The following is a 24,343-nucleotide window of genomic DNA, read 5'->3' as shown; positions in this document are numbered from 1 at the left end:
ACTGTGAGGGTGGTGAGGCACTGGAACAGGTTGCCCCAAAAAAGTGGTAAATGCTCCTTCCCTGGCAGTGTTCAAGGCCAGGCTGGACAGAGCCTTGGGTGACATGGTCTAGTTTGAGGTGTTCCTGTCCATGGCAGTGAGGTTGAAACTAGATGATCTTAAGGTCCTTTCCAACTCTAACTATTCTATGATTTTATGAAATCTTGTCTCTTTAGGACTTGGATACATTTTTCTGAGGGTTGGTTTGTTTTTTTCACACTTGTCACAGGTGTTAAAAGCCATCATGAAAAAAAGAGCTTAATCAGATATTTTGGCAAAAGGCCTTTTCTGAAGTTCACTAGTTTATGGAATATTAGCTAAGGCTGGTATTTTCTGGCATGTTTCAGAGGAGCCCAAGAATTTTGGTGTCTAAATCTCACTTGGATGTTCTTGAAGTAATAGTTCTGTTTCTTTTAAATTTTATATTTGTTTTAAATTTAAATACACAGGGAAAGAGATTTTCTTGTATTTACTTAGAGGGCAATTAAAGCTACAAGGAAGGAATAAAAAACAGTAAACCAAACAACTTCATAATAAGTTAGTGAGTTGCTCTATTTTTGTATTTTTTTAATTCATCTAAAAATAAAAAATGAATAAAAATCAGAAAAATCAGGTTGCCTTTGGGTAAATATTTTTTTCATTTCAGAGGCAACATTCCTGATGACAGTTCTAATATTGAACATAAAACTGTAAATGCTACCCGTAATTGCCTCTTTCTCAGAAGTTAGCATAGTCAAGGTCAGCACCCATTTCTCAAATGAAAGTGAACATGTGTATTGTTACATGATTTGCATGAAGAAGATGGCTTACATGTTCAATTAGACACTCTTTAAAATCTTTTTTTGCTAATTATCAGGTCAGAAGTAAACATAGGCAAAACCAACTGGCTGGCAAATGCTTTTCTTTCTGAGTGTCCAGATGTTTTAAATGATTCTGTAGTGTAGAATTTTTCTTTGTTAGAAAAAATGTTTTTAATAGTCACTTAATGCAGTTTACATGAAGAAGGGGATTTTTTATTCTGACAGGCAAACTGCCAAGGCAAAAGGAGTAGTGTCAGAAACTACAAATCTGGGAGCACCTGCAATAAAGGTCTGTTTCCGTTTCACCAAATGAGGGAGATGAAGTCTCTTGGAATGAGGGAGCTGGGATTATATGGTGAGAATTAAGATATATTGGGTTTGCTTTTGTTTTTTCCATGGGTCTTCTCTGACCTTACGTAAGCACAAAATGTTTCTTCTTTTTCTTGTCTGCAACCTTCACAAAAGGAAATATGATAATAACAAACTTTCTTAGAGAGTTTTGTAATCTTGAGAGGTGTGTTGGGCGGTTTGTTTTCCAGTTCCACCTTCTCAGGGAAGCAGGGCCTATGGGATGATTCTCCCTGTGCACATCTTACCTTTTTGAACCCTGTGGTCTATTTCAGCTACATTTTATAAAGGTAGAGCAATCTGAAATCTGTACAGTTTGTATGAGTAGTGTTTCTGACAAGGGACAAATCACAGCTATTCGGCATATGATCTGAATTGTTGTGCATGCACCAGCTGACCAATGAATCCTATGCACTTTACTACATATTTCTATATGTAGAAATTTCATTTGTCATATAAAAGCTGTGCCATGTCCTGCACTGTAGGTCTGTGCATGTAGAGATGTCAGGTGCAACCTCCAATGTTGCAAGGTTAATTCTGAATGAGGGAAGAGCAGAACAGTGACCTTGCATCTCTTCAAAGTATCCATTCAAAAATCAGCTTCACTTGGAGGAAACTCCTACTTGTACTCTGAAGTCAGTCAGTCAGTCATTACTTTGTTTTCTGTTGGAAGTTGGACTGTATTGGTCCTGGTTCTTACAGAACTATATTCAAATTGTTAATGTTGTCCTAAATTCTAAAGCCTTTAATTACATGTTTTTATAGTTAGATATGAAATCAGGGAAGGATTCCTCTCATTAGTGTTTTTTTTGTAGAGGAAAACCAAACAAGGATACCAGAATACGATGTAAAAATGATGTTGTAGTGCTGTAGCAGCAGAGATCCAGATGAATGTGTCTGGGAACAGAAGCAAAGAGTGTAGAAATGTAGACAAAGCATCTAGTATTTAGAAGAGCTAATTGTTACTTACCAGGCTGGAGCCCCCAGAGATGAAAAGGAAGAACCTTAAATGCATTGCTCTGAAATGGTTTGCGCTTGCTGCTGTGCTGAGACACTTGGTGCCTCATAGGCATCAGTCATAAACTTGAGGAACAGTGTGAATCCAGAGACTGTCACTGTGATTCTTGTTGTGGACAACTTGTGGGCCACAGGCTGATGTGCTGAGCTTTCTCATGGTCTGGGAGCAACCACAGGGAACTAAAGAAGACCAGCAGTCTAGACGCTATTTAAATTGAAATCTCTGCATTCAGTTATTTCTAATGTTAGGCTTTAAGTGTTGCTGATTAGTCATGTAGATCTGTTCATAAGACCTTGAACCTCTTTCAGAGAGGTTCCCAACTCCTCCCCTGGGTTTTACAGGATACATAAGTTTGAATGAGTTTGAGTGTGAGTCTGGTGTGAGTTTGGGTGATGTACTGATGTACTTAATGTTTGAGATCTGTGTTTAGATCACTGTTGAGGTCACAAGTGACAGTGAATTTAAAAGCCTCATTTTAATTTACAGATTTATATTTTTTTAAAGTTCGTGCAGAGCAATTATGGCCTGACCTCATGCTGTACCAGGGAGCACAGCACTGTACAGACCTTTCTGCATTGCAGTTGGGAGTTCTCTTTGAGACTCAAAGGCTGTAAGTGATAGAGAAATCTGCTCAGGAACGTGGCAACTTGTGGGCTAATTATCCTCATGGTGAAAATATCAGTGGCATACTTGTCCTTAATTCATTGAACTCTGAGATCTTATTAGGCCTTTTTGCAGATGTTAACCAAAGAGATGGAAATTATTTTGTACTGAAGTTTACTTTCTGAAGTCCATCAGTCAATGCACTGATATAAATTATATCCAATATGCTGATTTTTTCATATAGAGCTGTATTTTGATTGCAAAAGTATCTGGGCTGTTCTAGAGTCATTGTAGAAAGGCATGAGAAATATTTTAATATAATCTGGTTCAATATAGGAAAGGTATCACATAGTTTTGAAACAGTCTGTATTTCATGTCATAACCATAAAGCAATTTTTGCTTTTATTTCTTGTCTTTTGTAGCCCTGAAATATCATTAATTCAGTACATCCTATCCCCTGCCCTGCCTTGCAAATTGTGTATTTACTCTCTGAGTGTGAGGACACTGGTGCCTGAGATCCTGCTAACCTGCAGGACTTTTCCAGTAATTAGATCATGTTTGCTCCATGGGAGATTGAATCAAAAATGAGAGGGTTTTATTATTATTATCCCCTTCTGAAATTCCTCACTATGTTATTGAGTGTTTATATGACAGTGTTGTAATGAACAAACTTACATTACCAAATTCTATCCTTATCCAAACAGTATAGGCTCAAAAATCCAACTTGGGTGTTAGGCTACCCCATCTGTCCTCAGATGAGGGTGTGAAAGTAAGAGGGGAAGGACATAGCAGACTACTTATTTGAGCTAAGGGAAGTAATTTGGCCATGCATGTCTGTGTGAGCTTGGGGAAGAAATTAAGGAAGGGTTCAAATTTTATAATTGCAATGCAGCATAGGGCTCTTGTGAAGCTTGGTACATGCATTTTACACGTTGCAAAAGGCCAGGTGGCATATTCCTGTGTGCCTGCTCTGTGGAGAGACTTTACTAAACATATTGCCTGGGGCATTCTCTGAAGTCTGCCAGATCATTACTATGTTCTTCCAGAGGCTTTTGCAACAAAAGTCACTACCCTCTAACTGGAGGGGAAATCATAAAATTTCATTCACTGAAAGGAAAAAACTTTCCAAGTATTCAGTGACTTGTCAACAGCTCCCAACGTGTTGCCATCCCACCAGACTGTCATTCTGGAGGGTAAATTTCAGTCTTGCATATAAATTCAAGCACAAGTGTGCTCTTTCTCCAATCTCTGTCTGCTAAGTGGAAACAAACACCACCTTGAAATAACACAAGTTAGCATATTTATTGCTCATGTGATGACATCTGTTTGTTTTGTTTCTTGCTTTTTATTTTTTTTTTTAGATAATTGTGATGATCCATTGGTATCTTCCTTACCTTCAACAGCCCTTACAAGTTCCTCTGAGCTCTTCAGTACTCACAGTCCCAGCTTTGCAAAGCTCAACAGGAGAGATGGTAAGGTTGCAGTATGAAATGTCTAAACTGTTCTTTTTAATCACTTTTACAAAGAATAACCTTCTTTGCTGTTTGTCTGCAGTGCATTCAGAGTGAAGTTGAACAGAGACATTAATTTATGCTTTTGAGAGAGCTCTGTTAAGGAGCAATTCCTTCCTTTGTTATAGAAAACTTCCATTAAATTTGAAACTCTCCAGTTCTTTTGTAGAAGCATCCTAAAGGAAGTTCACATAGTCTTTTTGCTGTTGAAGAGTTCCCATAGTCTTTAAGGCTTGAAGGTCATTAGATTTGAGGCTGTATTCTAAAATGTAGGTATTTGTAATTTGTAAAAGCTAGTAGCAACTAGATATTGAAGTTCCAGTGGAATTCAATGATTACACAGTTCTCCAGATCTAGTGAAAATGAATGCATAAAACTTTGCAGACATTTGCAGTGAAGAACATTTAAGGCCCAGATAATGAGTTCACATACAAGGTGAAACTTTCTAGGATCAAACTTTGTACCAGAAAAGAGAAGTTGGCAGTACCTAGAATGTCATTTGACACTGTGCTGCACATTTGTGTTGATGGCTCCCATCTTATTCCCAAGTTAGAGCCTCTGAAAGAGGAAAGCCCTGTATTACTACATTACATGGTTTTAATTATATTACGTGGTTTTAATTATAAGAAACATTAGGAAGTATACTACTAGAAAAAATATTTTAATTAAAAAAAAAAAAAAAGATAATTTATCTACTTAAACAATCCCTGAAATATCTTACATTATGTTAAGTTATAAACATTGAGCCCTGCCTTTGTCTCCAACTCCTAGCTGGGACAGTGAATAGACATGCTTATGTGATTTTGCAAATGTCTGTAATGACTCATTTTATCTGCAGAAAAGAGGAAGAGATTCAAAGTCAATATTATTGCAAGTCAAGCTCTAGCTTGACAATATCTATCTTACTGCCCAGACTTTTGTAGAAATGCATGGATGTAGTGCCAACAGAATTCATATGGGTACCTGATCCTGGGTTGGAGAAGCAGTGGTAGATGGTGACTGAAGGAACCGGCATTGGAATGCAAACAGTAGATATCTTTATAATAAATAACAGTTACTTACAAGGTCAGTGTGATGGCTTTCTATTAATGTTGGAGTGCTTTGATGAGTTACCTTAGCTTTGTTTGTAATTGATAAGACAGTGCTGAAAGTAACAGTGCCTCCAGGTAGAAACCCAAGTAAATATATTTGTTAATATAAAAGGAATGCAGCAGGTGAAGATGAATTTATAAAATACAGTCTAGACCTACATAGATAGAAAGTTGTAGTTCATCATGTTGATTCAGTAATAGGTAACAGTAACAAGGCTGTTGTTTAGAAAAAGGCCTGCAGCAGTGCAATGTGCCATAAACCATAAAACAAAACCAAAAAAACCCAACCAAACAAAGAAAACCCCTGACCTCCCCAAAACCCCCACCCCCCCAAAAAAAGCCCCACAAAACAAGCAACAACAAAAAAAAACCCAAACCAAAAAAACCTGAAGGAAAAAGAAAAAGAAAAAAAAAGAGCAAAAAACCCCAAACCAACCCAAACCCCTATACACATTATCCATGAGTAAAGCTTTATGTGAAGTGCTGAAAGCATTTAATTAAAATGCTGATTATTCTGTACTGGCAATAGTAAACCAGTATAATTCTGGTATAATCCTGAGGTGTGAAATACATTACTTACACGAGAGGGATTAACTGGCTTTTTTGTTTACAGTAAATGATAATGAAAAATAATAAGAAAATTGCTACAATATGACTCTATAAACTGAGCTTTTTAATTTCTCTGTTAACTCTCAGCCTTAGCAGTCAGTACAGGCAATTATGTATAAGAATATAAAACATATACAATGTCAAAAAGAATTTGTTTTATGGCCAGGAAGTGTTTGATCTGGACATTAAAGTAAAATTGTGCAGCGGGATAGCACTTAGTTGCAGCAGGAAGTCCAAGAGTTTGTAGCACAATACAAAGCCAGTTGAGCTGTTTGTAAGGCACTGTAGGATGGGAACAAGCGTTCCCTTTGCTTTGTATTAATAAACCTGTCCTGGGTTCAGCAGTAGCAGTCAGTTTTTCTCCTTAGTAGCTGTTGCAGCACTGTGTTTTTGACTTTCAGCCTCGGAACAGAGCTGATAACACTGATGTTTAGACTGACCAAGGACTTTGTGAGTCTCATGCTCTGCCAGGGAGGAGGAGAAGCCGGGAGGAAGCAGGGACAGGACACCTGACCCAAACTAGCCAAAGAGGTATTCCATACCATAGCACGTCATGCCCAGGATGTAGAACTGAGAGTTCCCGGAAGGGCTGGATCATGGCAGGGTGGGGGTGAGGTACCGGTTGGTGAGCGGTTGTATTCTCTTGCTTGTTATTTCCTTTATCATTATTACTATTAGTGGTAGCAGTAGTGATTTGTGTTATACCTTAGTTATTAAACTGTTCTTATCTCAACCCGTAGGAGCTGCATTCTTTTGATTCTCCTCCCCGTCCCTCCAGAAGCAGAGGGAAGAAAGGTGGGGGGGGGGGGAAAGTGGACTTCGTGGTTCTGATTTACGGCCTGGGCTTAAACCACGACAGTTCTTTTTGGCGCCCAACGTGGGGCAGGAAGGGTTGAGATAACGGCAGAACTGACTGAGGCACAATGCTGATTTATTGGCTCTCAAAGTTGTTTCTCTTGATGTCACAGTTTCAGTATGCTGTAGCTTACTTAGAGCTGGTATTTGCTGTGTTAGTGTTTATCAAGTGTGGGCCTTGGGCTAAGGTTCTTGTTTCATTGTATTTTATGGTAATGGCTTGTAATGCGGGCGGGCTCCGGCAGCAGGGCAGGATGGACGTGGCCGTGGACTTGTACCTGGCCGTCCTGCTGCTCTTCACCGTCCTGGCCCTCGTCTTCGCCTCACTCTTTGTGAGGCTGCGGGGAGCCGAGGGGGAGCGGCCCCGGGAGCCGGCAGCGGCCGAAGCGGCCCGGGAGAGGGGCCCCGGGGACCAAGCGGCGGCGGGAGCGGGGCCGGAGGCCGGGAAGGAGGCGGCTGCCGAGCAGCGGGAGGAGGCGGTGGAGGAGCCGAGCCCCACAGCCGAGCCCAGCCCCGCGGCGGCCAAGAGCATTCCCCAGCAGCAGCCTGCCGAGCCCCGTGAGCCCGAGCCGCAGGAGGATGCAGGAGACCACGCAGCATTTCCCAGCAAGGCAGAGGAGGAAGATCTGGACTCGGAAAAAGTGGAGCTGGTGGTGAGAGAGCCAGCAAGCACAGCAGCTGCTCCAGCCCCAGTGACAAGTACAGCAGCAGCATTTGAGAGTTCTGAAGGTTTTGAATGGCCTTTGGGTACCCTTGGGACCTGCCTGCTGATTGTGATGGGGATCACCATGTTGGCACACACACAGAGTGTGTTCTACCCACGGCCATTTTGTCTGATCCCGAGAGTTAAGCAGAGTCAGGTTTGGGTCTTGTCTGGGTTTAGACAATACAGGGGGACCGAGAGGTTTTCCCCAAGGCTGGACAGCCATGAGTGTCACGGTGTGTGGGACAGTATGGGCGAGTATCTAATCCACTGGGCCCCTCCAGTGCTTTGGAAGCGTCGGAGATGGAAAGCAGCTGTGTGGAGTCCCCGACGACAAGTTGCAGAGACTGCTGCAGGGGAGGGTGAATTATTTTAAGCCTGATGGGCCCATCCATCAGGGCAAAGATGCAACATAGAGATGGACTCATGATCGAGGGGTGGACTTTGCAATGGGCCTCTCCTGCTCTAAAAGACTGTTACAAGAGATGGAGCCCAACATCATGAACCGAACGGACTCAGTAGCTTTATAGGAATTGGTCCGTGCACTAAGATAAGAGTGCACCGAGATGAGAGTGAGGGTATATTGAAAATGTGGGATCTGAGCATGACGTGAATGGTATGGAATAAGGGGTGGATACTGTCCTGGGTTCAGCAGTAGCAGTCAGTTTTTCTCCTTCTTAGTAGCTGTTGCAGCACTGTGTTTTTGACTTTCAGCCTCGGAACAGAGCTGATAACACTGATGTTTAGACTGACCAAGGACTTTGTGAGTCTCATGCTCTGCCAGGGAGGAGGAGAAGCCGGGAGGAAGCAGGGACAGGACACCTGACCCAAACTAGCCAAAGAGGTATTCCATACCATAGCACGTCATGCCCAGGATGTAGAACTGAGAGTTCCCGGAAGGGCTGGATCATGGCAGGGTGGGGGTGAGGTACCGGTTGGTGAGCGGTTGTATTCTCTTGCTTGTTATTTCCTTTATCATTATTACTATTAGTGGTAGCAGTAGTGATTTGTGTTATACCTTAGTTATTAAACTGTTCTTATCTCAACCCGTAGGAGCTGCATTCTTTTGATTCTCCTCCCCGTCCCTCCAGAAGCGGAGGGAAGAAAGGTGGGGGGGGGGGAAGTGGACTTCGTGGTTCTGATTTACGGCCTGGGCTTAAACCACGACAAAACCGAAAATAAGTATGGGCATCCTGAGCAGCCCTGTGGAACATCAAGGACCACTGACTGCATAACACTTGGCTTCAGTGCAATTTTTGGAACAATTATGGCAAAATGTACAAATGGTCTGAAAAAGAAAAAAAAAATATTTGATCATATTTCTTGAAGTTATATGGGTCTCCAACTGAGAAACCATCTGATCTTTGTTCTCGTATTTCTAGCATTATGATTGTTGCCACGGAGAATGAGCAATATATCAGATACCTCTGGTAGTTTCTCCACCAGGGCATTTTCTCCACATCATGTTGAACCTCTTCCCTGAAATGATCCACAGAAAATGTGAAATATGTGAACCATGAGCAATGATGGTACATGACAATGCACAGAATCATATCAATGCCAGTGGGAATCTAGTGGGAAGAAAGGGAAATTGTATGTCCCTCAGGAGACATGATGTTGTAAAGTGACAAATGTGTATTGACTTTATTGGGCATCTACTCTCTCTTTTGTCCTTGTGAGAGGGGCAGTGTGGCATCTTCATGAATTAGTACTTTCCAGTTAACCTAAAATCAAATGTACAGATTTGTTGGGTATAATAAGAGCCACATTTTGTCTGTTTTATGCTTATGACACACTATTAATAAAAGGTGTGTGGTCCTGTTTATTTTACTTGTGCTCAACTGCAGGAAAAGAGTGTCAAGGTTATGCTTGTATCTGTTCAAAGGAGTTTGATGTCCAGAAACAACCAGCTGATGCACTGGTAAAGAAGATCTCTACTGGTGCTGCAAGGAAGACAGGCGGGTCATAGTGGTAGGGGACTCTGAAAAGGACAGAAGCGTTCATCTGTCGGCCTGACCCAGTCTCGAGGGAGGTGTGTTGCCTACTTGGGGCACGGATCAGGGATGTTGCAGAGAGGCTGCCTGCTCTAGTAAGTCCCACTGACTGTTACCCACTTCTAGTGATCCATTTGGATGCTAGTGATGTTGATAGCAGTAGCCTGGAGAACATGAAGAAGGACTACAGAGCCCTGGGAGAGCTGGTTAGGGGCTCTGGAGCTCAGACTGTCTTTTTGTCAATTCTCCAGGATATAGGGGAGGACCTTAAAAAAGCTAGGAGGATTGGCCAAGTTAATAAATGGTTAAAAGGGTGGTGTCATAGTCAGGGGTTTGGGTGTCTTGAACACGGGACCCAAGTTTGTAGGCCAGGTCTACTGGGGGCTGGTGGAGCTGGTCTGACAAAGAAGGGGAAGAGTGGTTTGGTAGGAGGCTTGCCAGGCTGGTCAAGGTTGCTTTAAACTAGATCTGTTGGGGGAGGAGGGCATCGTTCCACCCCAACACACCCAGTCAGTTGCCAGCACCTATAATAAATGCTCGGAGCAATGTAGAGATATTCCAGCCGCTCCAGCCAATGAGCTGGCTTCATTTGGAGCTCGGCTCAGATGCCTCTATACAAACGCCTGTAGCATGGGAAACAAACAAGAGGAATTAGAGATGTGTGCACGTCTATGGGGGTATGATATAATAGGAATCACACAAACATGGTGGGATGGCTCCTACGACTGGAGTGTTGGAATTGAAGGTTACAGGTTCTTTAGAAAAGACAGGCCTGGCAGGCGGGGAGGGGGAGTTGCTATTTATGTTAGGGATAGGTTGGAGAGTATGGAACTCTGTCTGGGGACGGGTGAGCAGTCAACAGAGAGTTTGTGGGTCAGGGTTAAAGGGAGAACAGCGATGGGAGACATTACTGTGGGGATCTGTTACAGACTGCCTGACCAAGAGGAATCTGCGGATGAAGCGCTCTTCAGACAGATAGGAACAGCCTCACGCTCACAGGCCCTTGTTCTCATGGGGGACTTCAACCACCCTGATATCTGTTGGAGGGATGGTACAGCCTGGCACAAGCAATCGAGGAGGCTTCTGGATTGTGTGGAAGACAACTTTCTTCTGCAAGTAATACAGGAGCCGACAAGGAGAGGTGCCGTGCTTGACCTCGTGCTCACCAACAGGGAAGGGCTGGTTGGAAATGTGACGATCCAGGGAGACTTGGATGCAGTGACCACGAGGTAGTCAAATTCGAGATCCTCAGGACAGTGAGAAGAGTGTGCAGCAAGCTCACTGCCCTGGACTTCAAGAGAGCAGACTTTGGCCTCTTCAGGAACCTGCTCAGTAAAGTTCCATGGGATACAGCCCTAGAGGGCAGGGGGGCCCAAGACTGTTGGTTGATATTCAAGGATCACCTGCTACAAGCTCAGGAGTGTTGCATCCCAACTAGAAGGAAGTGCAGCAGGAGGGCCAGGACACCTTCTTGGATGGATAACGAGCTGCTGGGGAAAATTCAAAGGAAAAAAGAGGCTTATAGAAGGTGGAAGCAGGGACAGGCGGCCTGGGAAGAATACAGGGATGTTGTCTGGGAAGCTAGGGACCAGGTTAGGCAAGCTAAGGCCCAGTTAGAATTGAACTTGGCTAGGGATGTTAAGGATAACAGGAAGGGATTCTATAGATACGTAGTGAATAAAAGACAGACTAGGGACAGCATAGGCCCCCTCCAGAAGCTATCGGGAGAACTGGCTACCCTGGATTTGGAGAAGGCTGAGGTTCTTCATGACTTCTTTGCCTCGGTCTTCACTGGCAAAGTCTCTGACCGCACCACCCAAGTCGTGGAAGGTGGACGCAGGGACTGTAAGAATGAAGACCCTAGGCCCACTGTAGGAGAGGATCTGGTTCGAGACCATCTTAAAAACCTGAATGTACACAAGTCCATGGGACCTGACGGAATCCATCCACGGGTCCTGAAGGAGCTGGCGAATGAAGTTGCTAAGCCACTGTCCATCATATTTGAAAAATCATGGCAGTCAGGTGAAGTTCCCTTGAACTTCTTCTTGGAAGAAGGGAAATATAACCCCCATTTTCAAGAAGGGGAAAATGGATGACCCGAGGAATTACAGACGAGCCAGTCTCACCTCTGTGCCTGGCAAACTCTTGGAGCAGATTCTCCTGGAAGGCATGCTAAGGCACATGAAAAACAAGGAGGTGCTTGGTGACAGCCAGCATGGCTTCACTAAAGGGAAATCCTGCCTGACCAATTTGGTGGCCTTCTATGATGGGGCTACGGAACTGATGGACAGGGGTAGAGCAGTTGAAGTCATCTACCTGGAATTGTGCAAAGCCTTTGACACTGTCCCACACGACATCCTTGTCTCTAAATTGGAGAGACATCAATTTGATGGGTGGACTACTCGGTGGATAAAGAACTGGCTGGATGGCTGCACGCAAAGAGTTGTGGTCAATGGCTCAATGTCCGGCTGGAGACCAGTAACGAGTGGTGTCCCTCAGGGATCGGTGTTGGGACGGTCTTGTTCAACATCTTTGTCGGTGACATGGACAGTGGGACTGACCGCGCCATCAGCAAGGTTGCCGATGACACCAAACTGTGTGGTTTGGTTGATACGCTGGAGGGAAGGGATGCCATCCAGAGGGCCCTTGACATGCTTGTGAGGTGGGCTGATGCCAGCCTCATGAAGTTTAACCATGCCAAGTGCAAGGTCCTACACCTGGGTCAGAGCAATCCCAGGCACAGCTACAGGTTGGGCAGAGAAGAGATTCAGAGCAGCCCTGCAGAGAAGGACTTGCGGGTGTTGGTCGATGAGAAAATGAACACGAGCCAGCAGTGTGTGCTCGCAGCCCAGAAAGCCAACTGTATCCTGGGCTGCATCAAGAGGAGCGTGACCAGCAGGTCAAAGGAGGTGATCCTGCCCCTCTAGTCTGCTCTCATGAGACCTCACTTTGAGTATTGTGTGCAGTTCTGGTGTCCTCAACATAAAAAGGACATGGAACTGTTGGAACAAGTCCAGAGGAGGGCCACGAGGATGATCAGGGGACTGGAGCACCTCCTGTATGAAGACAGGCTGAGAAAGTTGGGGCTGTTCAGCCTGGAGAAGAGAAGGCTGTGTGGAGACCTCATAGCAGCCTTCCAGTATCTGAAGGGGGCCTGCAAGGATGCTGGGGATGGAATGTTCCTCAGGGACTGTAGTGACAGGACAAGGGCTAATGGGTTCAAACTTAAACAGGGGAAGTTTAGATTGGATATAAGGAAGAAATTCTTTACTGAGAGGGTGGTGAGGCACTGGAATGGGTTGCCCAGGGAGGTTGTGAATGCTCCATCCTTGGTGGTGTTCAAGGCCATGTTGGATTAGGCCTTGGGTGGCATGGTCTAGTGTGAGGTGTCCCTGCCCATGGCAGGGGTGTTGGAACTTGATGATCTTAAGGTCCTTTCCAACCCTAACTTTTCTATGTTTCTATGATTCTAAGTATTTTCTTCAGTAGCCTTTGCATCCTACATTCTTGTCTCTTGTCTTGGGCCTGCCCTGACAGATGTTCCCCAGCATTAGCATAGCTCATGGATAGAGGAGCAAATGGCCGTAAAAGAGCTACTACACTCCAGATGTGCTTTTTTGCTGCTTAATAGAAGAAGTATGGGGTGTGGTGTTGACACACTATAAAGAATCATGTGCATAAAAGAAATATGCAGACACAGATTGTGCTGAAAAAAAGATGCCACTTGTGCCACCTGTTCTGTATAACAGAGCAAATGTCGAGGAAATAGAATATTTCTTGATTTTTGGCACTTATAGCAGTATTTGGTGAGGATTTGAGATACCCTCAAAAGCAGGCAGAAGTTACGTGTTTGCTTTACTAGCAGAAATGAGAGAGGCCCAAAGGAAAAACTTTAGTTCTGTCCTCAGTCACAAAGACAATGCAGCTTTAACTTTAGGGAATTTAGCTGCCATTCTTACAAGTCAGTAGAATTACTGTCCATCTGTGGAAATGGTAATGGTGGAAGGTTTGGGAGGTGGAAATGCAGTGGATTTTTACCCCCCATGGGAAGAGGTGTATGAAGCATCTGCAGTTCTGAAAAGACATGATCTGTCAGTGATAAGGTCTCTCTTGCAAGACCAGTGTCTGGAAAAGTGATGCTATGAGCAAGCGTCACTGCTAGTCATGCAGTTCTTATGTCTAAAGAGTGATACTCCCAACAGACAGATGTGCTCATGTGAAGAAATACGCAGTTCAGAAATGCCATGTAATCTGTGATTTCTGAGCTTAAGCTCACTAGAGATCTCTCAAATTTCAATTCAATGTGTATTGTTTGTTTGACTGACTTCAACAATATAAATCTGTTGTGCCATGCTCAAACTGGAAGTTAACAGTGCTTTGTAAAGCCAAATGATGTTTAACAAATTACTGGAAAGTACCTGTGGTAATAAGCCTGGCTTAAGAACTTGTGTATAAACTAGCATAGAGAAAGCAAAAGTTTTTTTTGTTTTGTTTTCTTTGGAGTTTTTTGTTTGTTTTTTTAATGGGAAATTCATCAAACGGATCACCTGTTATAAGTGATTTTCCTCCATCTCACATCTCATTGTTGCTGTTTATGTTGCAGAAAGACAATCGAGGAAAGATGAAAATGCCCACATTTCTTTGAATATTTACGAAAACATCTAGAATAAGCTCTGTGGAGCATTTAAGGGAACAACTTCTTGCCAAAGACCTGCCAGAATTTCTGAACTTAATTTCTATGTCTCTCCAGTTACTGGCATAAAGCTATAAACAAGGCAACAACTCCTGTGTTCAGAGTCTATTTCAAATCATAGAATTGGGTTTGGAAGGAACCTTCAAGGTATCTAGCTCCAGCCCCCCTGGTGTGGACAGCGGCACTTTCCGCTAGACCGGATATTGGATGTTACAATCCAAAGGAAGTTTCTCCTTTGGCTCTCGTGAATATTAGCCACAATTCCATGTAGGAGAAATATGCAGCTTGTTGTCTTTGAATGGTTATGTAGTTTGTATCTTAAAAGCATGACAGAAATATTCTTTATATGGCACATAAGATGGGGGGTGGGAGGAGAGTGTGTGTGTATGTAAGAATGAATGTTAGGATTTTTAACAGGAAGCTATAATGAACTATATAAAACTATAGTTTTATATAAACTATATAGGTATGAAGTTAAAAGAGAGCTATGAAGTGTAGTGAGAGAAGAATTGAGTGAAGAAATTCCTAATGTTCTCAGTAGGTCTTCCATGGCATGCTCATATCTTAATGAAATGTAAAAAATGAAAATTCTGACACCTGTTAGGCAAAGGATTTCAGTTGTGAGTTATAAAATACAATGTGGTCCACAAAAATCAAGAAATTTTTTTAAAGGGCAAAGTTACTGAAATTGAGTTTTTTTGATATAAACCACGTTTATCGATCTTTCAACTCAGTTTACTCTGATAAACTCTTCATGGAGCAGCTTTGAGATGGATCAGTTAATAAGATTAAAATATTAAAGTAAATCCAGAGATTTATAATCAAAGTTTAGTAATTCTTTTTGTTTGGGGATGCATATTTAGAATCATAGTTTACACGAGGAATTTTTAATGCTTTACGTGAAGTGCAAGGTCTTACACCTGGGTCGGGGCAATCCCAGGCACAGCTGAATATTGTGCAGAGAATGATTCAGGGCAGCCCTGCGGAGGAGGATTTGAGGGTGTTGATCGATGAGAAACTGAACATGAGCCAGCAGTGTGCACTCACAGCCCAGAAGGCTAACCGTATCCTGAGGTGCATCAAAAGGAGCGTGACCAGCAGGTCAAAAGACGTGATCCTTCCCCTCTGCTCTCTTCACTTGGAGTATTGTGTACAGTTCTGGTGTCCTCAACATAAGAAGGAAATGGAGCTATTAGAGCACTGCCAGAGAGGGGCCACGACGATGATCAGGGGAGTGGAGCACCTCCCATACAAAGACAGGCTGAGAAAGTTGGGGCTGTTCAGCCTGGAGAAGCGAAGCTGCATGAAGACCTCATAGTAGCCTTCCAGTATCTGAAGGGGGCCTACAAGGATGCTGGAGAGGGAGTCCTCGTCAGGGACTGTAGTGATAGGACAAGGGGTAAGGGGTTTAAAACTAAAACAAGGGAAGTTCAGGTTAGATATAAAGAAAAAGTTCTTTACTGTGAGGGTGGTGAGGCAGTGGAACAGGTTGCCCCAAAAAAGTGGTAAATGCTCCTTCCCTGGCAGTGTTCAAGGCCAGGTTAGACAGAGCCTTGGGTGACACGGTCTAGTTTGAGGCATCCCTGCCCATGGCAGGGGGGTTGGAACTAGGTGGTCTTAAGGTCCTTTCCAACCCTAACCATTGTATGATTCTATGCACTCTATTTCCCCCTTTCCCTCCCATTGTGATTGTGTTTGTTGCAGAGAGAAGTGGTTTTGTAAACCTCACTAATAATGGCAGCACAAACAAGATGATGGGTTGCAGAAGCAGTGACTGCCTGAAAATTTGCTGGTTTGGAAAGTTTATTAATGGCTTCCACATTCTTCATAGATGTGTTGTTCACATATTTGTAAGACTGCAGTGAACTCTGGGTGTGTGAAGAGAATAATTGTATGCAAGTAGAAACAAGTTAAAAAAATAAATATCAGCTATAATTTAAGGGTGTAAAAGAAAGCAAGAGAACATTAAATAATATATTCCAGTCTGGGAGGATTTGCCTTTAACTATAAACTCTCATTTACTGTATTGAGTGAAGTGGTGAAATTCAAGCAGTGGTTGCAGTTCTATATTTCATTGTCTTGACATTACCTGTTTAAGCTCTAAAAAACTCAAGGGATAGTACCATAGCTTTACTTTTATGGGACAAACACGAGTTCTAAGCTATCAGTTTCCATGTGATCATAACTTCTGAAGTTTCCATTCCTGAATGGAAAAGTGGGTCATGGAAGCAGATAAGTTGCAAGTTACATTTATCCTTGTGGAGATCTTGTTTGTTCTTTGTTTAAGATAACATAAAAGTTCATTCAACAAGCATCTTGTGTAAGGCAAACATTACTTTCTAGTCCTTTTTATCGAATGGTCTCTAGCTTTTCAACATACTGTCCGAAGTGCATTTACAACCTGCAATTAAACTGTTTTTTGAAAAAATTAAGAGGGCTTAAATCTCAGTAACTAATGTTTTTTCCCGTCTTTCAAAACGTAGCAGTAAAGAAAATGTCAAAGCAAGTAAGTGTGAAATTGGTAACCCCAGATTTGCACAAGCATGCAAGGAGAGGATAGATAACGATTTTTTTTTTTGTTGTGACTGATGATGTGCCAACCTCACTGGTGCTTGTCCAGCTGGCAAAGAATAAATTCCCTTAAAATGTCTTAGAAATACAAAATTCCTTATGAATTTCAGGTTAATTAAGAAAACCTTAAGGAAGCACACCTTATGTAGCATATTTCCTAATACAGATATACAAACAAACAGCTGTATGTTCAGAAAGTAAAGTTCTCTGTGATGACCTGAAATAGTAATGTGGTTCTTTTTCAAGTATAATTTCTTGTGCTGTTATTGTCATCTAAATTATCCTTATCCATACTCCTTCAGGAGCTGGTGGCTGGTCCCCGCTGGACTCAAATGAGCAGCAGTGGCTCCAGGTTGATCTGGGAGACAGAGTGGAAATTGTTGCCATCGCTACGCAGGGCAGGTACGGGAGCTCAGACTGGGTAACCAGCTATATGCTGATGCTCAGCGACACCGGCCGCAACTGGAAACAATACAGACAAGACGACACCATCTGGGTAGGTCTGAATTGTGGATGTTGTTTGTTCCCAGATCTTCCTGGTTGGGATCATTTTGGCATTTGGAGGAGCAGCTTTGGTTTCAGATCAGAGGAGTGATGTCGTGGTGAGAGAGCAGACTCTGCAGGGTGTTTTGTTCTAAATGGGTTATGTTGCTTATTGTCTGTGTAATACAAGTTTAGGTCCTCAAGACTACATTATTTTTCAGACTATGAGGATGCTCAGGGCACTCAAAATGACCTGCATGCCTCTGTGCCTGGTTGGCTTTGGTTTAGGCACACCAGGGTAAATGGAGCTAATCACCTACATAGTTTCTCCAGGAAATATGGAAATTAACTCTGTGTCTTATGCAAGCTTGCTAGTCAGAACAACAGAGCTCATGCTGAGGGAGGTGGGTGGTAGATTGCTCCTCGGCTGGAGAAGGCTGGAGCTGCAGTGTGAGTTGTGGGATGATTTAGCAGATACGCTAAAAGTGCTCAAGGCTTTTCCTAAAATTTTAATGTAGACTTGATGCTTGCTGTGTCACAAGTTCAGCATGTGCCAGGTGCTGTGGGTAGGACTGCTTGCAGTAGCAGTACCACCTCAGGTGTGGATGCAGAGTTTAAAAGTCTTCCTTTTATATGGAAAATGTGAATTTTTAACAAATGTTACCATCCTCTCTGTGCTATGTTCTGTAGTTTTGAGAGAAAAATAGCTCTAGTAGCATGACAGTATGTGGTGGTAAATGAAACACATTCTTCATGAAAATTAAAGGGGACACTTGAAAAGTGGCAAAATAGAGTTATGGTTTTGTGTTATATTTTTCTTTGGTTAACACCTTGGTTAAATACTGTGTTACAAAAGCAGATTTTTCTTCCAGAACTTAATGACTGTGAATGAGGGGAGTTGTGCAGCAGGAAGAGGAAAGAAGGGCTGCTTCAATTTCCTCCTGAACATTTTGGAGACAATTGGGGTGCTGTAGAGGGAGGTTAACTTCTGTAGTTTTAAAATCCATTGCATTGGCACTGTCTTTTTATCATGGTTTGATTTAGGGAAAGCTAATGAAATCCTTCTTCCTTTAGAAAGGCAACTTTGTCCTAAGGATGATTATAAAGTTGTCAAGTGTGGCTCTGCTTCTGTTGCTTCTGAAGTCATATTATTAGGCTGTCTTTTCTCCAAATACTTACACTTGTTTGTTTTTTTGTTGTTTTTTTTTTTTTTTTTTTTTTTTTTGGTTGTTTTTTTGTTTTTTTTTTGTTTTTTTTTTTTTTATATTTAAAACTAGCAGAATTTCATGGATTAAAATTTCATGGACTAAACATAGGGATCATTTAACCTGGCACTTGACTTCCACGCTTATGACTCAAAAATCCAGAACTGAGATATTTTTGCAGATGTGGTGTCATTAAGTGCTTCCTTCCCTGAAAATATTATGTGCCTTGTTAAAATTTTGATCAATTAATTTTTTGTTACATTTCCAACTCTTCAGCCCTTTCCTTTTTGGAAACCCTTGAACTTTTATTTTTTAAATTTTTCTTCTTAAATGGAAACTTGAAAGGACAATACTTAGAATTTACCATAGCAATTTTCATGTCTTAAGCCTCTAGTTCTGTGAGTTTCTGATCTGGCACCTAATAAGAACAAACCTAGTAGGCTTTGACAGTGAATTAGAATTTATGATTAACCTAAACTCTCTTGGTTTCCTTGATGACATCATAGCAACATTCCAGTATCTGAAGGGGGGCTATAGGGATGCTGAGGAAGGACTATTCATTAGGCACTGTAGTGACAGGACAAGGAGTAACAGGATAATGCTTAAACAGGGGAAGTTCAGATTGGATATAAGGAAGAAGTTCTTTACTGGGAGGGTGGTGAGGCACTGTAACAGGTTGCCCAAAAAAAGTGGTAAATACTCCTTCCCTGGCAGTGTTCAAGGCCAGGTTGGATGAGGCCTTGGATGACTTGGTTTAGTGTGGGGTGTCCCTGCCCATGGCAGGGGGGTTGGAACTAAATGATCTTCAGGCCCTTTCCAACCCTAACTATTCCATGATCAGGTGAAAAGTTGATTCAGAGCAGACGCTGACACAAGTTCTAGAGTAGACCTGGAAGCTTGCTTTCTGAAGAGGTAATTTTTGTATGCTTTTCTAATGGAAACCACCATAGGTTACAGGTGATCATTTTGTATATAACTGAGGAAAAATGAAATTAATTAATTAATTAATGAAATGAAATTTACACTGGGGAAGGATTTAAATATTTTTCCCCTCGTATTAGTCTCTGCAAGTCACACTGATCACGCGAGCCAGTTACATAATTCCAGTCCAGAAGAACAATTTGCTCCACATTCCCAGACTTGAAGGGATTGTTGGCGAGAATTGCCGGACTTTGCTCTTGCAAGTATCTGATAGCAGGAATCCAAAATGAGCTCATTCGGTATTTCATTAGACTCTACAGTCCACTTAAACTGGCAAGTCTCATTAACACCCAGGAGCTTGTATGGCTGCCTATGGAATTAATGAAGATCAAGAATTGCTGCTGTATAATTTTTATTCTAACTAGAGAGAAAGTTGATTCTTTTTTTCCTGGCACTTTTGGTTTTGTTTTGAGGAATTAAGTTAGGTCTTGAGAGCCATTCAGAGCACAAAGAAGAAAGCCAAAGAGGTTTGCAGAATCATGTATAGAATTTTAATTCCAAATTTTGCAGCGTTTGTTCTGTTAGCAGCAGTCATTTCCATAAGTTTTTTACTAAGAAAAATAGTGTGGTGTCCAGCCACATGTTGAAGGTTTTCATAAAAAAGTCAGATGCTTGGACAAAATGAGGGCAAGCTCGCAATGGTGCTTTTCCTAAACATCTGGCTGTTAAATACCTGTAAGGAGAGATATGCGTTGCTCACTTCTGGAAAATAACTTTAACCTCCCTTAAGGGAAGGCAGCGGAGTGGACCATTTCACAGGGCTAAGAAAGCAGTGTCGCAGGGTAACCTCCATTGTCACTATCTGTGACAGTGTACGCTGTACCAGTCTGTCACGAGACTGGTAGTTTCAACCTTAGGAATCTGTAAGTCTGCTGGTTTTGGCTGGGATAGAATTAATTTTCTCCATAGTACCTAATATGGGGATATGTTTTGTATTTGTGCTGGAAACAGCATTGGTAATACAGAGATGTTTTAGTTATTCCTGAGCAGTGCTTAGACAGGGTCAGGGCCTTCTCATTTTCTCCTGCCTCCTCACCAGCAAGCAGGCTGCAGGTACACAAGAAGTTGGGAGGGGTCACAGCCAGGACAGCTGACTGCAACTGACCATGGCTATTCCATGCCATATGACATTATGCTCAGCATACAGAGCTTGGAGAAGGTTGCGTTCTCGGGGACTGGCTGTGCATTGGTTTGTTTTCATTTACATCACTTGTCTTCCTATGGTTTTATTTCTCTCTCTTTGTTATTTTCCTTTCTGTTGCATTACTATTGTTGTTACTATTGTTGTTGTTATTATTATTGTTATTACTATTATATCTTAGCTTATTATTGAGCTTAGCTTCTGGTTGGGGTTAAACCATGACAGGCCTTTTTGCTGCCCAGTGTGGGACTTGAAGGGTTTAAGATAATAAGAGATTGACCAAAGCATAAAAGCATAGTAAAAGATATTTGTATCTGTTAACAGTTGCAGGTCACAATATTGATCCATCTGTTCTTGATATTAGTTTATCTGATCTGCATCATGCTTTTCTTTTTCTTTTTCTTTTTTTTTTTTTTTTTTCTTTTTTTCTGTATGTTAGATTGCTGTTGGCTTTTGCAGTTTACTGTGCTCTGTAGTGATTAGTGGTGTTTTGCCTGGGAGATTTGTTATTAAAACATTGACCTTGAGCTTAATCTGGTATTTGGGCTCTGTACTGAAGCCATTACTGTACTTCAGATACCATCTCATGGAGACAATTAACAATTATACTTCTTCCTCTGAGAGCTCCTTTTGTGAAGGAAATACAGAATGGCACCTTTGCTACCTTTTTCTGTAATCATTTCTCCCTTGTTACAATAACTTCTTGGTATCTTGGATGTCCTTGGGTTTAAATACTTCTATTGCTATTTCTTAGGAATATTTCCCTGATACTTTTCTAAGGTTAACAAGCAATTTAGAAATAGGACCCAGGCTCTGTGAGAGTATGGCTGGTACAGCATGTGGGGGAGTATGGGAGTCTAGGTAACTTCTCATCTTCAGTGGTCTGGAACTTAACTCTTAACACCTATAGGATCCTGTTGAAGAGATAGAATGTTTGGGAAAAAAATAAATAAGAAAAGACATGGCTTACTACACTGTGCTGGACCTTGGCCAGCATCTGCCAAACACTGCTCAGTATTACATAGCACACTGAAGAAGAAAGGGAAAACAAACCAACAGACACTGTAGCTAAATCAGACACACTAAATCAGTCTAAAAAAAAGAAACTATGTCTAAAAAGAAACAATGGCAGCAGTAGTCAGATCACAGCTTGCTTAGTGAAGGGGATGAAGAGCCTTCTAAGATGAAGCAGAAGAAAGAATCAAAAGAGGCAGCCTATTCTGCAGCATTGCAGTCACAAGAAAAGGAAGAGCCTGAAATCATAAATGAGACAGAAACCACCTGATCCCTACCTTCAAGTGAGCTGCAAGATACGCAAAAAGATTTTAGCTGTCAAACAGGTGAGCTAATTCTCAGCTGGCTACTCTGGTGCTTGAGTACTGGGGCTGGTTGTCAGGAATCAGAGGGTGAAGAAGCCTGACAACTAGGTTTTCTTGCTAAGGATAAGGCCATTGATAAAGGTATTGGAACAAAAGCGGGAGTCCTCAGTCTTTGGCAGTGACTGCTGTCAAGTGTCAGATATAGAAGGACAGATATAACTTCAAGGAAGAATTTGCAAGTTCCTAAAGCAAATAGACCAACATTGATATCCAGTGTCTGAGGGAACTGGAGCTGATCTATAACAACCTGTGTGATGACCAGGCATCCAAAGACCCAGATGACATCCATTCCATGTGGTAAATGTTTTTATGAAATGCATCGATGTCATACACTTGCACCTTGGTGATGATGAGCAGGACGGACACAGAGTCACCAACTATAGAAGAACTGACCAGACAATTGAGGATATGAAGATAATCTCACTTCCTCCATGTGGGCCTGTCTTGGCTGTGGACAAACTGACCCAAAAAATGTCCAAGCAAGCTGAAAAGGGTAGGTGTTCCTCACACACTCCAACCAAGGCCTCAACTATTAAGAGCCAGCCTTTCTCAGTTCAAGGGAAAGTGTAGTGGAGGCACACAGCATGTGCAACCCTGTGGTTCTTCCTGCACAACCAGGTGAACAACATGAGGAAGTAGGATGGTAAACCTCCCTGGAGACTAGAAGCTTGGGTACAGGAACTGCAAGGAAAAACAAGAACTAGAAAACATTCCTCCAGGGAAATTACTGCTCCAGTGTCTGTTGGCCAGAGTAGAAGGTCTGATCATACTTTTGACCCTGATAAAGGGACTTCTGTTTGCAGTTACAAAAAACAAGTTATGAAGACTCCAACAAGGAACAGAGGAGCCTTGCGTTTGGCCAGGCAGAGGAAAGGGACAGCGAGGTTTACTGGACTACATGGATTTGATGATCTGGCACATCAGCCCCACAGGAGTATAAAGCTCTAGTGGATGCTGATGTACATTGTACTCTAATACCATCAGATTGCAAAGAGACAGACTCCATCTGTATTTCTGGAGTGAGAGGAGGATCCCAAGAACTGTCTCCCTGAGAGGCTGAGGTGTGCCTAACTGGGAATGAATGGCAAAAACATCCTATTGTGACTGGTCTGAAGGCTTCATGCACCCTTGGCGTAGACTGCCTATGAAGAGGGTACTTCAAAGATCCAAAAGGGCGCTGGTGGGCTTTTGACATAGCTGCCTTGGGTATGGAGATTAAACAGCTGTCTAGCTTGCCTGGTCTCTGAGAGGAGCTCTCTGTGGTGGGATTGCTGTGGGTTAAAGAACAGCAGGTGCTAGTTGCTACCATGGCAGTGCACCTGCAACAGCAGCACACCAGTTGAGACTCCATGGTTCCCATCCCTACGTTGATCCTGCCACTGGAGAGTCAAAGAGTGATCAGTAAGGCTCATTTTACCTTTTAATAGTCACATATGGCCAGTGCAAAAAAATGTAGCAGAGAGCGAAGGCTAACAGTGGATTACTAAGGCCTGAGTGAAGTCACACTGCTGCTGAGTGCTGTTGCAGCAGACATACTAGAACTCCGAAATGAGCTGGAGTCAGAGGCTGCCAAAGTGTATGCAACTGTTGATATTACCAGTGTGTTTTTCATGATCTCTCTGATAGCAGAGTGCAGGCCACAGTTTGTTCTCACATGGAGGAGTGTCCAGTATGCCTGGAACCGACTGCCCCTGAGTGGAAACGCAGTCCTGCCATTTGCCATGGACTGATACAGACTGCACTGGAGCAAGGTGAGTCTCACACCTCAACTGTGGTGGTTTAATCCCAGCTGGGAACTAAGCACCACACGCAGCCACATGCTCTCTCCTCCTGCCAGCAGGATGGGGACAAGAGAAATGGAAGGGTAAAAGTAAGAAAACTTGTAGGTTAAGAACAGTTTAATAATTGAAATAAAATAATAATAATGGTAAATTGTAATTAAAAGGTACATAACAAAGAAACAAATAAAAACCAAGACAAGTGATGCAAATAAAAACAATTGCCCACTGCCAACCAGCCAATGCCCAGCCAGTCCCCAGGTAGAAGCCCACCAGCCAACTTTCTCCCAGCTTTATATGCTGAGCATGGTGTCATATGGTTGGAATATCCCTTGGGTGAGTTTGGGTCAGCTGTCCCAGCTGTGTCCCCTCCCAACTTCTTGTGCACCCCCAGCCTACTGCTGGTGGGGTGGGGTGGGGTGGGGTGAGAAGCAGAAAAACACTTGATTCTGTGTAAGCACTGCTCAGCAGTAACAAAAACATCCCTAAATTATCCACAGTGTTTCCAGCACAACTCCAAAACATAGCCCATACTAGCTGC

At 42.6% G+C, this 24,343-nt stretch overlaps 1 protein-coding gene across 1 annotated transcript in view; it reads left to right on the top strand.

Moving 5' to 3' along the window:
- The window catches only part of CNTNAP5 (contactin associated protein family member 5), a gene marked incomplete at its 5' end in the record, with an annotated part of 321,557 nt that overhangs the window by 74,482 nt on the left and 222,732 nt on the right, over nt 1–24,343 (top strand). Inside the window, 2 exons of the mRNA XM_080622097.1 lie at nt 4,170–4,280; nt 17,138–17,331. Of these exons, the coding sequence (XP_080478223.1) occupies nt 4,170–4,280; nt 17,138–17,331 (305 nt within the window). The remainder of the gene's footprint in view (nt 1–4,169; nt 4,281–17,137; nt 17,332–24,343) is intronic.

The sequence above is a fragment of the Psittacula echo genome, assembly GCF_963264785.1.
Source record: "Psittacula echo genome assembly, chromosome: 6".
NCBI classification, from domain to species: domain Eukaryota; kingdom Metazoa; phylum Chordata; class Aves; order Psittaciformes; family Psittacidae; genus Psittacula; species Psittacula echo.
This window is presented reverse-complemented; position numbering and strand designations above follow the sequence as displayed.